Raw genomic sequence first — 15,995 nt, forward strand, 5'->3', positions numbered from 1 at the left:
GAACAATGAGTAAATGAGAACAATTTGTTCCAGCTTCATGCAACTGTGGAGACTTAAGAGCTTAGTCAGCTATTCAAGAGTCCAAGGTCATCCACTGCATCCCAAGCCATTGAAAGTTGTGGACTTCTGTGTTGCTACTGGACTTTGATGACTCAGGAAGAGACTTTGTGCAATTCTGCCTCACTTAAATCTGATTCACTCATGCGTCAAGACATAAGCCCATTATGGGTCATGTTTTTGAAATGAAGGACAAACAACAAAAGTTCTGATAATAAGGATAGAGTGCCCTCTGGATGAAGCCAGATTTCTCTGAGTGCAAGATGGAAAATGTAAGAGGAAGAAGTTTAGGAAAAAGGAAAAAAAAGATGATCCAGAGACCACAATGGAAATGGAGAGAAAATGTGACCTGGGGAATAAAAAGATGACAAAAGGGAAAATTTTAGCAGGGAATTTTCACCTTGGACAATCTCAGCTTAGAGACCGAGGAAGATATAAATGCTAATTACCTATACTCAGAAGTTCAATGGTAACAAAAGATAGTTCTCAGTCAATTTTCCACACAGGGACTAAACCTTTGAGTCAACAGGGAGACTGGACTTCACTAAGAACAATAAAATGGTTTTTGTTTGTTTTTAATAATTCATCAGGATCTCCGAAACACTGATTGTATAATTAGCAGCAGTATGAATCAACAATTCTTTGGACAGTTTTTTTTTTGTCATGGAATGCTAAAACTGGAGTAATTAAGAACTACACAGAATCCTGTTTCAGACACTGTGTGATCCTGGGCAAATCACTTAATCACTTAGCCTTGGTTTTCTTAACCGAGATATGGGATAACAATAACTTCCTCACAGGGATATATGAGGATGAGATAATACACATAAAGAGCTTTGTAAACTTTAAAAGACTATTTTTATTATCACTAGGCTACTGCTCTAAATTAAACTATGATTTCTGAGGTCAGAATTTCCATCACCTTAGTTCCTTTAAAATAATGAGCTTGAACTAAGGTCTCTCCCAGCTTTAAAATTCTAAAATTTGTAAGAGTCTGCCTAATTCATTATTACTAAATGATGAAAACTTGCTTTCATGAAATCTTATTTAAAGGAGATTCTAAGTAAAGACATCCAAGAAGAGGTAGCAAAGAAATGTTTGTATAAATTATTTTTATTGACATAACATACAAAAGTTATAAACATGATTCATGTAAAACCAGAGTTGACTTGGGAGGCATCTGTCTAGACACTCAAGCAGAAAGCAATTAGAACTGGGTGAATCTTCCCAAGATCAAAGAAAAAGCAAAAGAGAAAAGGAGAAGGATTACACTTATAGCCTTGAGGTTGGCTTCTAGCTTCCAGGTTTTGCTATTCTTAAACTGAAGACAAGGAAACAACTTTAGTTTGCTAATAGTTTATAAAATCTGGCAACAAGTTAGTGACCTAGGTCTAAAGGGCCTTGGAGCACTTAAGGAAGAGGCACTTGACTGGAAGAGCCAGGCCTAAAATGAAAATAAATTAACAAAGGGAAGATTGGCTGGGCTGGTCAAAGGAGGATTAAATTTAAAGTCCTTTGATTCCCCCTCTCTCCCCCCAGATTAATTTCCTACTCTAGCTTTCTGACTAGAAGAGAAGAGAAAGTGGGAACTTCAGAAGGCTGAGGCAGGGAAATACACGGTCAGCTAAATCCGAGATTTTGGTGCAAAAATTATTACTTGATTGAGATTTTCTAAAAATAAGAACAAGTCAAAGATACTGTGATTTGTGAGTGAAAGCAATGACAGGGCAAGTTGTTCCAAAATACAAAGGCTTTGGTGACACTGAGCAAGTGTACAAAGGACACTGAGTGCTAGCAATATTTATGCCAGGAAAGGCCAAACTGCCCATCTGAGGGTTGTAGGATTAACAAGACAGCTATTTCTAGGGCCACCAAAATGCATAGGGACAACAATTTTTTGCTGCCACTTTTTGTCCATTTATTTTTTTTAAACACCCAACACAGCTGAAAGCTTCAATAGACAATTCCTGCTGAAGACTCCATCCCGAGGTCATTGGCTTCCCCACACCCACATACAGGAGGCACTGCTGGGTTGAAAAAAAGGGCAGCTGCTAAACCCCTGGGAGAAGCCATCTCCAGCACTTGTGCCCTGAAGGCACCATTGGCATCATTCAGAAAAGAAAGGAATTTTCATCTTTACAAAAAAATTTAAGACACTAATTTATCACTTCATTGCTTACAAATCTGATAGCCACTTCTCCACCTGGGATTGGTGCCAGCTGACCAGCCAGTTTGGGAGGGTTTCTGCACTGACAGAAGCTCTAGAACTTCTGGTTCTAAAGGAAAAATTAGACAAGTTTTGGAAAGCAGGTACTTCCCTTCTTCAAAAGGGAGCTCAACAGTCAGTCAGATGTCATTCTGGATAATTTTCAAGAGTTTATACAGTCTCTGGCTAAGCAGGGCACTTCTTTTTGGATGGAGAAGAATGATGGATGCTGCTTCTTCCCTTGGGACCGGGTCTGGGTAAATCAGCACAGATGAGCCGCTGGTGAATCGTCTACATGATAAATCATCTTGGTTTTCCGTGGTCTTGGCAGAAGATCATCCTTTGGAAATCATCATCCCTCAAACAAGTCAAAAGGTGGATATACTGGACACACTACTACGGACGTACAAGTGCTATGTTCTCGGTCATTGAATTTACAGGATGGCAGAAGGAAGCAACAGCAGGGAAGGAGGCTTCTTATACATACTCAGTCCTCCCATTTGCGAGCTCTGGACCTCAGGCACAAATCATAGAACCTCCTCTGTTGTCGAAAAGATGTCTTAGCTACGAGTTTACCAGTGTGGAGCAAAAGCATGTTAGGAAACAACTGTCCCCTTCTGAAAATAGACAAGTACCGGAAATAACCCGAACTTGATGCCAGATGTAAGAGATTCCACGCATAGAAAAAACTGATCTTTGAGGCATGGGACAAGTGAACCTCATTAATGTGCACGAGATAAAGTTTTCTTTGCAACCTGAATAATCTTTTATCTATACTGGACTGCCATTCCTGGGCAGGCCTGGAAGTACCAGTGAATAGCTTTTTGTGTATGCCAGAATCAATCCCAAAGGTGCTGGCTGACTTTTCTCTTCTCTTTCACACTTGGGGAGGGGAGACTTTTTCTCCCTAAATTTAGCTTCATGGAATGAAAGATAGATTTGGGATAAGACTTATCTTCTATCATTCACACGCTAGCTTGCTATCAAAACTGGAAAGCCCAATAGCAAAGGCCTGGAGGGCGCACATGGGATAGTTGTAGTCCAGTGTGAATATATCTTCTGCCACACGTCCAAACTGCATGACTATATATTCAGCTGAAGAGACCAAAAAAAAAAAAAAAAAAAAAGAGTTGAAGGAAATTAGAGATGTTTAAGGTAATAAGGAAAACCTATTTTAATTTTAGAATTATAAAGTATAGGTAAAGGCTAATTAAAAGTAATAAGGAAAACCTATTAAAATTTATTTTACATTAAAAAATGAAACTTTTTGAAGTAAAGAAATTTTAAAAGTGGGAAGCTAGTTGGTGCAGTGGATAAAGCACCAACCTTGAAGTCAGGAATGTCTGAGTTCAAATCTGACCTCAGACACTTAACACTTCCTAGCTGTGTGACCCTGGGCAAGTCACTTAACCCCAATTGCCTAAGAAACAACCACAAGAAGAAAAAAAAAAAAAAAAGAAAGAAAGGAAAAAAGAAATTTAAAAGGGCCACCTCAATCTTGAGCCGTTTTAATTTACTGCTTCTATCATCCACTGCAAATGAAAGACTGTTCCTGACTACCAAAAAAGAGGTGGTCAAGAGGAAGGAAAGGATAAGAACAATTAAAGGTCCTATAGACTAGTTAAATCAAAGGACAGACATTAAGGGAAATCTCTCTTTGATGTATTTTATCTGACTTGGTCTCTCCACACAGCCCAACCTAAGGTTCCCTATGTGGCGGCCACAACAGCTGCTAGATGTTCTCTACACCTGTCCCTGAGTCACAGGTTAGAAGCTCTTCTCCTAAATCATGACTCTGTCTTCCCAGAAGGAGTGTCTTTCTCATAAAAGGGCATAACCCCTTTCTCATGAAAAGCTATTTATTTGTCCTAACCAAAATGCAGTTCAAAATCTCCCTTCCAGAAAAGTTCCTCTCACCACCCCCACTTAGCTCTTTTTAGGGGGCTTACGGTCATTTGCATGGACGATCTGAAAATTCTTCACAGATGCCTGTGTGACGCGGCCATGGAAATTTAAGACATAAGACTGTGTGTCATCATTCCAGACTGGGGCTTTGTTGTGTAGCTCAATCACATTTTCCATGTTTTTATTTTGCCATTTGGAAAGCAAGTTCTCATGTTCCTGCTCAAAGAAAAAAAAAAAAGATTGTATTGAGAATGTATATCAGAGGCACATCTCCATTATGATCTTATTCATTCTTAAATAACATTAAAGAGAGTACAGTGAGGGTTTTATTTGCCATTTCAGAAAGGATAAAGTTAAGGTAAAGAAAGGAAAAAAAAAATCTCAGCTTGGATTTTTAATACTTAGCCTAGTGCTACATATTACCATTTTCTAAGCTACATGCCGCCTTTTACTCAGCATAACACTATTGTATCTTTAAATCAGTATTTATTATGTGCCAGATACTATTAAAGCAATGGGGATACAATAAGGAAATGCAAGAAAACCCCAAAGACCAAAAACAAAAAACTCATTCTCAAGTTCACAGTCTATTGGGAAAGACAATATACAAACCACTATGTACATAAATACAGGACAAGTGGGAGATAATCAACAGAGAGAAAGCTCTATCATTAAAGCAAACTGCTCCTTCTGTATGCAGGGCTGGTACTCTATCCACTGTGCCATGTGGCTGCTCCCTTTAAGGCAAATTGGGAAAGGTTTCTTGTAAAAGGTAGAGTTTGAAGAAAGCCAGAGAATCCAGAAAGTGAATAATATGAGGAGACAGAGAATTTCAGGCACAGGAGACAAGCAGTGATGATGTCCAGGCCTGTTATGAGCCAGAACTTGAAACGAGGTGATAACTCAATGGAATTGATAGAAGCAATACTTGTGTGCTTGGTTTGCACCTTTGAGAGTTCACAATTAGCTCACACAAATTAGCTTACACACATTAGTTCACAAGTTTGGAAGATTGACAAGTGTTCACAAGTATGGGAGACATACAAAGTTAGCTTTGTAACTTTGTGAATTCACACCTCCCATAATCCACTTTCGGAGGAGGAGTCAACCTTTGAGAGAGCATAAAAAGGAGCTGACTAAGTGAAGTCAGTCAGTTCGGAAGACTGCCAAGAGTCGGAGTTGAGCTAGAAGCAGAAGCTGCTAGAGACAAAAGATTAGCAACGAGAGCTCGCGGAACCAAAGAAAGCTCAAGTGAATTCAGTTAAGGAGATTGACAAGCTAGAGACTGCAGTCAAAGCTGCAAGAGCTCTTGGAACCAAGGAGGGAGAGAGGCTTCTAAGAAAGTTACCCAAGCCCAAGGAAAGAGATAAGACTTGGAAAGAGAAAATAAACGTTTGGATTTTATCAGGGGCTGTATTTGAGGTGATTATTACTTTGAACTGAAACTAAGGCTGCCTCCAGAAACCTCCCCAAGAAACCTGCTCCCAGAGAGAACGATCATATTACACAAAAGAAGAGAACACCATACAAGACCAAGAATAGAATGATTCTTTCCAGGAGAATCAGGAGGCCAATGTCAATGGGTCAAATAGCATTTGGGGGTAAGGTACAAATACTGGGAAAAGAGGAGGGAGCCATGTTATACAGGTTTTCAAAAGCTAAAAAGAGGATTTGATGCTTTGATCCTTAAGGATAACAAGGAGGCCCTGTAGTTTATTTTAGGAAGATCAACTTGTTGATAAACAATAAACAAGTTGATAAAGGCCTCTGCTAGGGTATCAAAAGAACAATCTGCACAATGACCAACAACAATTTAAATAATTAACAAATAAATAACAAAATAAATAATTAAATAATGATAGAACTGGTAGCATAATGTGAAATTTAAAGTACATAATGTTCTTTTTGGTAATTTACAACAGAAAAATTCAAAATGTGTACATCGCACAGTGTTAGATAGCTTTGCTTATTTCTTCAGGGAATATACTATATAGGAGGTGATTTTAAAGATGTTATAGGAAAGGATCAACAACAAAAATGATCAATAACAACTTTTTAAAGAAAAAAACAAGACTTTTCCCAGGAGATTTGGCAATCATAATCTGACTTGGAATCTAGGGAAAATTGAATAGATTTCTCTTTGCAAATAAGGTATGTCCCTACTTACATTTCGTGGCCGGAATGGGATTCGTTCATGACTCATATTCATCCCTGGAATAATCACAGACATTTTTCTGGGACCCTTAAACCCAAGCACATTAGTTTCCTGGAAAATAGAGAAAATTCTTGAAAAATGAAGCAAAACTCTTGGGGAAAAAAAAGAAAGAACAAAATGTGATTTTTTCTTTTTAAACCTATCCTTTTTAAGTGCTTCTTATTGGCAGTAACAAGAAAAAAAAAATAATGGCAGTATTTTGGTGAAGTGAACATGCAGGTGGGTTTGGAGTGAAAGAACTTAGTACTCATTTAACCTCTCCCAGCCTATTTCCTCATTTACAAAATGAGGAGCTTGAAACAGATCATCTCAAAGATCTTTTCCAGTTTACAAAGCATTTCTTTACTATAAGTCTATCAAGGATTTTTAATCTCCATTTCTGAGATCAAAAAAAGTTAAAATCCAAGGGACTTGCCCCCAATTACACTAGTAACTGGTGGAATGGGATTTCATAAGGCCCAGTGACTCCATGTTTTTTTCTCCTCTACATTTAACTCTAATGTAACTGTAAACAGGCCTCATGATTTCCATAAAGTGATGGTAATGCAGCTGCTTACAAATGTAACAGAAACATAATCAGATTAATCCATACAGATCTCCACAACAGATACTGTTGTTTAAAAATTCATCATTCTATGTCTCTATTTAAAAAGGCAATGACAAGTAATTTTAGCAAACTGTCTGACTTAGTCAATCTCAAATATTTAACAGCACTATGAACTATGGAAGTGATAGACTTCAAGTTAAATATGGTCATTGATCTTGAGACAACCTAATATTAAGAAGAATATGATCACACAATTAATTTTTATTCAGAATATACAGAAGTTAAATGTATTATGGTCATAAAGATGATAAATGGACAGAGTGTGGTTTGTATTACATAGAACAAATATTACTGAAAGGCATAAGCTGAACCTTTGATTTAAGATCAAAGGGATAAAGTTTGGCAGAAAAAGTAAAGATATTTCTGAAGAAACATCTCTTTTGGAAAAGCACAAAAACGAAAAATATAGTTATCTGATTCAAACATGTCAGCAAGCTGGCATTCTTAGAGACGGAAATAATAAAAAGTTGGCTGAAAATGAAAGATTTTAGTTTCATTCTTTAATACTTGGGATTTATCAGCTAGTTCTATTAAAATCTTAGTTTTTGCTAGGGACTGTCCATCAAGTACTATAGGAAGTAACCTGAAATTGTTTTTAAAATAGCTTTTTATTTTTCCTACTACATGCAAACAGTTTTCAACATTCACCTTTGTAAAATTGTTTTTCAAATTTCTCTCCCCTCCTTTCCCTCTCCCCCATGCCCTGGACAATAAGCAATCCACTATAGGTTAAACACATGCAATTCTTCTAAACATATTTCTATGTTCATCATGCTATACAAGAAAAATCAGATCAAAAAAAGAAGAAAAAATGAGAAAGAAAAAAAAAAAAAAACAAATAAGCAAACAAACAACAATACCTATATTATGCTTTGATTCACATCCAGGCTCCATAATTCTATCTCTGGATGCAGATGTGACTTCATTACAAGTCTATTGGAATTGTCTTGAATCATCTCACCATTGAAAAAAGCCAAGTGCATTAGAGTTGATTCATTACATCTTATTGATGCTGTGTGCAATGTTCTCTTAGTTTTGCTCATTTCACTCAGCAGCAGTTCAAGTAAGTCTTTCTAGGCCTCTCTGAAATCATCCGGCTGATCATTTCTTTCAGAACGATAATATTCCATAAATTCATATACCATAACTTACTCAGCATTTCCCCAACTGATGGGCAGCCACTCATTTCCAGTTTCTTGTCACTACAAAAAGGGCTGCCACAAACATTTTTACACATTTGGGTCCTTTCCTCTTTTGAATGATTTTTTTTGGGATATAAACCTAGTAGAGACCCTGCTAGATCAAAGGGTATACACAGTTTTATAGCCCTTTGGGCATAGTTCCAACTTGCTCTCCAGAATAGTGACCTGAAATTATAACAGTTCATAATTCTTGGAGGTTAACCAAGTGCCTCTGTTTTTATCAAGTAACTGCTGAAAGCATAGAATTAGATTAGGTCCCCTGGAATTATTTGGTTTATACTCTCAAGAAATTTATAATTTTACAAGTAGCTTATAGGTAGAACCAACATTGTTCTAGATGCATTCTGTGTTTCTGATTTTAGCTGGAAGTTCAGAGAAGGGATTGCATAGCAAGAATGGCACTTACATAACAGATGGCTGCAAGTTCCTGACGAGTATGGGCCTTTTCCACCAGGCCCTGTGCCTTAGTCGGACTGACTCCGTGGTCATACACTGTAAACTTGGTTCCCATGAGATTGGACCTAGAACCAGGAAAAGACTGTCATCAAAATAGTCCCATTTTGCTTTTATACAAACAAAAATACATAGTATCGAGTAGCACAAAAAATAACCATTTGCTTATTCCCTAAAATGTCAAATGCATTTACCTCATCTGCAGCTTTTACAAGTACTTTTGTCAGAAAAAAGCAAGAACTCTGAGTTAATTCAAATCAAAAAACTAGTAACAGCATTCTGTAGTAGGAAATCTCATTAAATACAGGAATAAGGGCAGGTTACATATATCTTTTGGCAGAAACAATGGACTAAAGGTGCAGAAGAATTCACACATTTTTAGTTAGGACCAATGCACTAATCATTTTTTTTTATTATACTTATTTGTTATAAGGGGAAGCCCTATTCTATTATTCAGTCAGGTGAGTCAATAAGCATTTATTAAGGGCCTACAATTTGCCAGACACTGTGAAAAGGGATGGATGCACGGAAAGGCAAATGTAAATCCTTGCCCTCAAAGACCAAAATCCCTCTCCCTTATAATCTAGTGGGGGAGACAACACATAAACAACTATGTATAAAAAGTTATATATAATAAAAAGGAAATAATTCATGGAAAGAAACCTGATTTTTTTTTTTTTTTTTAAAGAGGGATCAGTAAAGGCTTTCTATATAAGGTAGGATTTTAGTTGGGACTTGAAGGAAACCAGGAAAGTTAAGAGGCAGAGATGAAGGACAGTAATCTAGGCATTAATTAAAGACAATCAGAAAAACTGCCTGGAGCTGGGAATAGAGTTTTAAGGAAAATATGAGTTAAAAGTTTTCAGCTAAGAGAGTAGAGGAGGGAAGTTAAGAAAGCATGGGAAGTTTGAAGAGTGAAGAAAAGGTATGGAAGAGCTGCTGTGGCGAGTGGGAGAGTGAGTTAATTAGGCTGGTATAAAGGAACTCTTAGCAGCAAAGATAGTTGAGGTTATGTAACATAAATAAATAGTGGATCTACTCAGATCAGTTGCTTGATTTTTCTATTAGCAAAGGATAGGAGAACAAAATAATGGCTAGTGACAGAAATGCAAAGCTAAAAAAGAATAAAATATTTAAAGATATACAGAAGAAAAAAAACCAGTCTATTAGGGATACAAATCAGACAATTTTGTGAATGTTTGTTGATTATTATTAAGCTCACAATAAAAAAGAAAAGTGAAAAAAAAAAAGAAAAGGCAAGGGACAGGGAAACTAGTCCTTTAGTCTCTCTTGGCTTCTGTTTACTCATTTGTAAAAAGAAGGGCTAATTCTGAGGGGACCCCTAATTCTAGCCTAGAGCACAATCAGCTCTTGGGCTCTCACCGGAGTTTGCCAATGTAGCTCTCTCCTTCCCGAGATAAATCCGTTGGGTCTATGGAGATGAGATAGTTGGAAGTTTTGCTCTTTTTTCTCTTTCTCCCAGCAAGAAGGAATGTCTGAAAAATGCAAAGTGTCAAGTCAGGTCTGTTTGATCTCTGATTCCAACCTCTTTACACAAATTCATACTCCATTGTTCTTTTTTTCTTTCATTTTTGGTAGTGGAGTTAGTGCACCCAACTGTAGAATAGGGATCACAATAGCAGCTACTTTCCAGGTTCATCCTGAGGACCCAAAGAGATCATATTTGTGACATGCTTAGCACTTGGGAGGCATCCCATAAATACTTATTTGCCTTCTTTAGCTTTCTAAATTTGCTTTGAACCTTGTTCTCTGTAATGCTCTTATTTTTCTATCAGAACAGATCCAACAAAAAAAAAAACTTTCTCCTTTACTATGGACTTAATCCAAATGATCAGTGCAATCACCCTCCTTTATTTTTAGTTTTCTATTCTTTACTGCAACCATTTCCTTATTACTCTATACCTCATCACATCTATAAAATGATTACATCAGCATTAAGTTATGCTTTCCAATCAAATCACTTTTGGGACCCCTAGGCTAACTCTTTAGTCTTTATGTCTGTACAGAATGAATTATTCATGAACAAGCTTTAAAATGCTGAAAAACCCAAGTCTGAAACAGAATTGTTGGGACATCTACTTTGTCTCCTCTTCAAGCTTTTCTTCATCAGAGAAAAAGGTCATTCCTTCTCCCAACCCAAATTCTTATTTTACTTTTGTCATTATTCTTCAATTAAAGAGAAAAAGAAAACCAAGGTAGTTTCCCCAGGAAGAAAAAGAATTTAATATTTAAAAAATTTAAAATAAATAAAAAAAATTAAAAAATAAGTGTATGGCTACTCTCTAAACTATCTGGTATATCCAAAGATCAATTCTGATGAACATGACTCTTTTCAACAGTGAGGTGATTCAGGCCAGTTCCGATGGTCTTATGATAAAGAGAGCCATCTATACCCAGAGAGAGCACTGTGGGGACTGAGAGTGGGCCACAACGTAGTATCTTCACTTTTTTATTGTGTTGTTTGCATTTTATTTTCTTTCTCATTTTTTTTCCTCTTTGATGTGATTTTTCTTGTGCAGCAAGATAATTGTGAAAATATGTATAGAAGAACTGCACATGTTTAATTTAACATAAATTATTTACCATTTGGGGAGGGGGGTGGGAGGAAGAGAGGGAAAAAAATAAATTTGGAACACAAAGTTTTGCAGGAGTGAATGTTGGAAACTATGTATGCATATGTTTTGAAAATAAAAAACTTAAACAAAAAAAGTATCCAGTATATCAAAACAAAATAGAACAATTTAAAATGTTTTGCCTTGAGTAAATATAACAGTATTGTTTTTCTTATTATAAAATACATTTCCTTACTTCCCCCTTGAAAAGGAGATCCTTCACATACCTTCCGATTTTCATCCCTTTCCAAATGCATGTAATAGGTAGGATAGAGGCCCCTGTCCATTCCCTTTTTATCCCTGGTGATCCGACATTTCACTGTAATCCCCCGAGGAGCAGGACGAAATGCAAAATCTTCTAAATTTTCTACTTCTCCCAGCTGATTATCAACCTGAAGGGATGCTGGACAGGAGGCTCCTGTATCCTGAGAAAACAGTGATACCTGAGTAAGAGGCCAGGAGGTTTTACATTCTTGTGAGGAATAATCTGCCTTTGAATCTTATACCAAGGCTTTTAGACAATGGCAGAAAAAATTCAGGAACATCGAACGAAAGGATGAACATTTATCACAAGAGAAGGTAGCAAAGAAGTGATGCCCTTAAAAAGTATTTTGAATAAAGGTTCCTATTGGCACTAATCTTTCTATATTCAAGTATGAGTCCTATGAAATTATCTTCAAAAAAATAAAAAAATTTTAAAAGCCTTTGATATCTTCCTGCCTACATTTTCCTGTTTCCTCACCCCTCCCTACCCTTGACAAGCAATCTCTTATAACAAAGAATAAAAAGCAGAAGAGAGGGAAATGCTCCTCAAAATTAACATATATAAGATTCTGAAAATACTGCAGCAAACCCAGTCTGCCACCTTTACAAAAAAAAAAAAAAATGGGGAAAGGAAGAAGTAGAAAGCACCCTAATTCAACAGTGCTATTAAATTAAGAAGGGAAGCTTTGGAGATAGTGGGTCTAATTTACCCAAAAGGAAGAGCTTCCAGAACTACATACTGTGACTGATTTCTGGCTGGATCCAGAACCAGGTCGATGCAATTCTGAGTTAGGTGAGTGAGTTCTTGATTTCTTTCCTTCTTCTTCTTCTCCATCAGTCGCCTCTTCATCAAAGTTCAAACTGTCAGAGATGCCTAATCAAATATAGATAAAACTGTCTAAATTAACTAAAAGTCTAAACATTTAAGTAAAAAATTCTCTTTTTTGCCTAGTTTCTCTATCCACTTCACATACAAATGCCCTGGTAAGCTTTCTTATCCAAATTGCTGCAAATCTTTCTTCATATGTATTATGGCAACAGTTTCTTTATTGGGTCTCCCCTCACCAATTCAAATTAATCACAGTCAAATTTATCTTTCCAAATACCTATCATCATATGTTATTCCTTTGCTCAAACCTTCATTTAGAAGTTCCCCTTAAAACTGCAGTAGGCTTGGGGATGGACCTGAATTAGGCTAGTAGCTTATGCAAATAGAGAAAAGGGAGTACATATAAATCAAAAGATAATGTGAATAGGAAGATGTGGATCAAGTGATCAACCTGTTCTTTTTCCTTAATGTTTTCTCAGAGAAAAAAAAAATGGGGTTTCTTCCCCAGCTTTTTCCATTTTAGTTAATAGTATTTTATTTTTTCCAATTATATGTAAAGATAATTTTCAACATTTTTTTTTTAAATAGGATTTTGATTCCAAATTTTTCTCCCTTATTTCCTCTCTTCCCCTCTCCCCAATACAGCAAGCAATCTGATATAGCTTATACATGTGCCATCATGTTATAAAATATATTTCCAACCTAGTCATGTTATGAAAGAAACAGAACAAAAGGGAAGAAAATCCATGGGGGGAAAAAAAAAGTATGCCTTGACTTGCATTCAGGCTCCACAAGTTCTTTCTCTGGATATGGATAGCATTTTTTCATCATGAATCTTTTGGAATTGTCTTAGATCGCTGTGTTGCTGAGAAAAGCTAAGTCTATCACAGTTGATCATCGTACTATGCTGTTGTTATTGTGTACAATGTTCTCTTCTGATATTTTCATTTAGCATTAGTTTGTGTAAGGCTTTCAAGTTTTTCTGAAATCTGCTTGCTTACAGCACTACTTCTTATAGCACCACGGCATTCTATTATATTCCTATCACACCTTCTGCAGTCATTCCCCAACTGATAGACATCCTCTCAATTTCTAATTCTTTACCATAACAAAGAGAACTGCTAAAAATTTTTATGATCTCTTCGGGATACAGATTTTGTAGTGATATTACTGAATCAAAGTTTTTATAGCCCTTTGGACATATTTCTAAATTGCTCTCCAGAATAGTTGGATCAGTTCACAACTCCACCAATAATGCATAATGTCCCAATTTACCCACATCTACAACATTTTTCATTTTCTTTTTCTGTCATAGCAGTCAATCTGATAGGTGTGAGATGGTGCTTCATAGTTGTTTTAATTTGCATTTCTCTTAACCAAGAAATGGGGCTTATTTTCTCCAGTTATACTGTGGAGATGCAAAAGCTTTGAGAGGGACTCCAAAGCCAGCACAAAAATCTACATCAGAACCTAGCTAAAATCACTTTCCTTGGGTTAGAGCTCTTCCTAGCCAACTATAGAATTACACAATTTCAGAGTTGGAATGGATCTCAGAGGCTATCTAGTCAAACTTCTAGCTAAAAAGGAATACTGTGTTACAAACAGATGGCTCTCTGGATAGTGGGAAGGGGAGTGATATATTTGGAAATGAAGGGGATGTAAATCAAGCAATCAACCAACAAATATTTATTAAGTGCTTATTATGTGCCAGGCACTGATGATACAAGTATAGGGAATAAAAGCCTTTAATCGCCATGAGTTTACATCCAAATATAGGACATAGATGTGTATGTACATATTATATGAATGTATAAAGATATATATATACACACACATATATATATGTTTATATATATGTATGAAAAGTTAATAAAACAAATGAATATACACATATATTGATTCTAGGATATACTGTAACATATTTAACATGCACAGGAATGCTTGCCATCTGGGGGAGGGGGTAGAGGGAGGGAAAGGAAAAGTTGGAACAGAAGTGAGTGCCAGGGATAATGTTGTAAAAAAATTACCCAGGCATATATGGGTTTTGTCAATAAAAAGTTATAATTTAAAAAATGAATATAAATCAATTAATTACCAGAAAGGGAGAGTAGGCGGGAAAGCTCTAGCAGTATAAGAATGGTACTTGAATTGCATTTCAAAGAAAAAGAGAGACTCTATGAGATGGAGATAAGGGAATGTATAGGGATAGGCAAAAGCTAAGAGAGAGGAGATGGGCATGTCATGTATGAGGAACAAAGGAAGGCTAAATGGGCCATCTCACAGAGTTTACAGGAGGGAAAGTTACATCCAATAAGGCTGAAAGATAAATTGGGCAGCCTGTACAGGGATTTTAAAACTATACAAAAGACTTTATATTTTATCTTAAAAGCAGAAGAAAACCATTGATGTTGGTTGAGTAAGAAAATCAGTCAGATTTATGATTAAGGAAAATTACTTTTGGCAGGAGCGTGCAAGATGAACCAGGGATGAGACACCTCGGGCAAGGAAATCAATCAGGAAACTTCCAAAATAATTGAAGTGAGAGGTGATGAGATGAACTAAGGTGGTAGTAGTGTAAGTGGAGAAAAGGATTTGGATGAAAGCAATGTTATAAAGACAGAAATGTCAAAAGGTGTGTATACAACTTTTGTGTAGTGAGGAATATAACATAAGGCTAAGGTATGAACCTATCAAATTGGAAGGATGAGAAAAATTTAGGGGCAAAGATAATGAGTTATGTTTCAAGCATGTTGAGTTTAAAATATCCAGTCTGAAATAACCAACAAGCAATTCATAATGTGGGACTATTATGAGTGAGATGAAGGTACACTAAGGCACAAAATTCTAAGCACATTCAATGTATTAGTAAGGCTATCAATAAAATGGTTCTTTCAACTCTGCTATAAGCAAAAAGATCTCAAGGAAGGGCTTCCTACCCTTCATATAGTTACAAAGAACAGGAAGTGTTATAGAAAGAAAACAATACGGTTGGTTACAAAATGGAAAATGCTATGACTCTGCATGGAATCTGAAATGCAAAGCTAGCAACAACTCTTCCTTCTATCTTTTTGCTATGGAAAGCTCAGTGTTGGTATCTACTTGTATGGCTAATTAGTGTCAAAATGATAAAAGACCAGGTATGAACTGGTTTGATACCCCCCGTTTGATAGCATTTTATTTTTTTTCCAAATACATGTAAAGGTTGCTATCAACATTCATTTTTTAAGACTTTGTGTTCCAAATTTTTCTCCCTCCTCCTCTCTTTCTGTCCTCTTTCCCAAGAGAGTAAACAATTTGATATAGGTTAAATATATGCAATTTTAAAAAACATAATTACATATTTGTCATATTGCATAAGAAAAATAGACCAAAAGAGGGAAAAAAAACACAAGAAAAAAAAACATACAAACTAAAAAAGATGAAAATACTATGTTTCAATGTGTTAACATTCAATCTCCACAGTTCTCTCTCTGGATGTGGATGGCATTTTACATCCCAAGTCTTTTGGAACTGCCTTGAATCAACATATTGTTTCGAAGAGCCAAATCCATCACGATTGATCATCACATAATCTTGTTGCTGTGTACAATATTCTCCTGGTTCTTCTCACTTCACTTAACATCA

At 36.2% G+C, this 15,995-nt stretch overlaps 1 protein-coding gene across 1 annotated transcript in view; it reads right to left on the reverse strand.

Annotated features, from left to right (window-relative positions):
- Window positions 1–1,152: 1,152 nt before the first annotated feature.
- Window positions 1,153–15,995, reverse strand: part of TULP3 (TUB like protein 3) — a 51,355-nt gene continuing 36,512 nt past the window's right edge. Inside the window, exons 5-11 of the mRNA XM_052000586.1 lie at window positions 12,283–12,416; window positions 11,506–11,703; window positions 10,029–10,141; window positions 8,599–8,713; window positions 6,336–6,434; window positions 4,213–4,384; window positions 1,153–3,358 (exon numbers count right to left, since the gene is read on the reverse strand). Of these exons, the coding sequence (XP_051856546.1) occupies window positions 3,225–3,358; window positions 4,213–4,384; window positions 6,336–6,434; window positions 8,599–8,713; window positions 10,029–10,141; window positions 11,506–11,703; window positions 12,283–12,416 (965 nt within the window). The 3' untranslated portion in view covers window positions 1,153–3,224. The remainder of the gene's footprint in view (window positions 3,359–4,212; window positions 4,385–6,335; window positions 6,435–8,598; window positions 8,714–10,028; window positions 10,142–11,505; window positions 11,704–12,282; window positions 12,417–15,995) is intronic.

This window comes from Antechinus flavipes, chromosome 5 (assembly GCF_016432865.1).
Source record: "Antechinus flavipes isolate AdamAnt ecotype Samford, QLD, Australia chromosome 5, AdamAnt_v2, whole genome shotgun sequence".
NCBI lineage: Eukaryota > Metazoa > Chordata > Mammalia > Dasyuromorphia > Dasyuridae > Antechinus > Antechinus flavipes.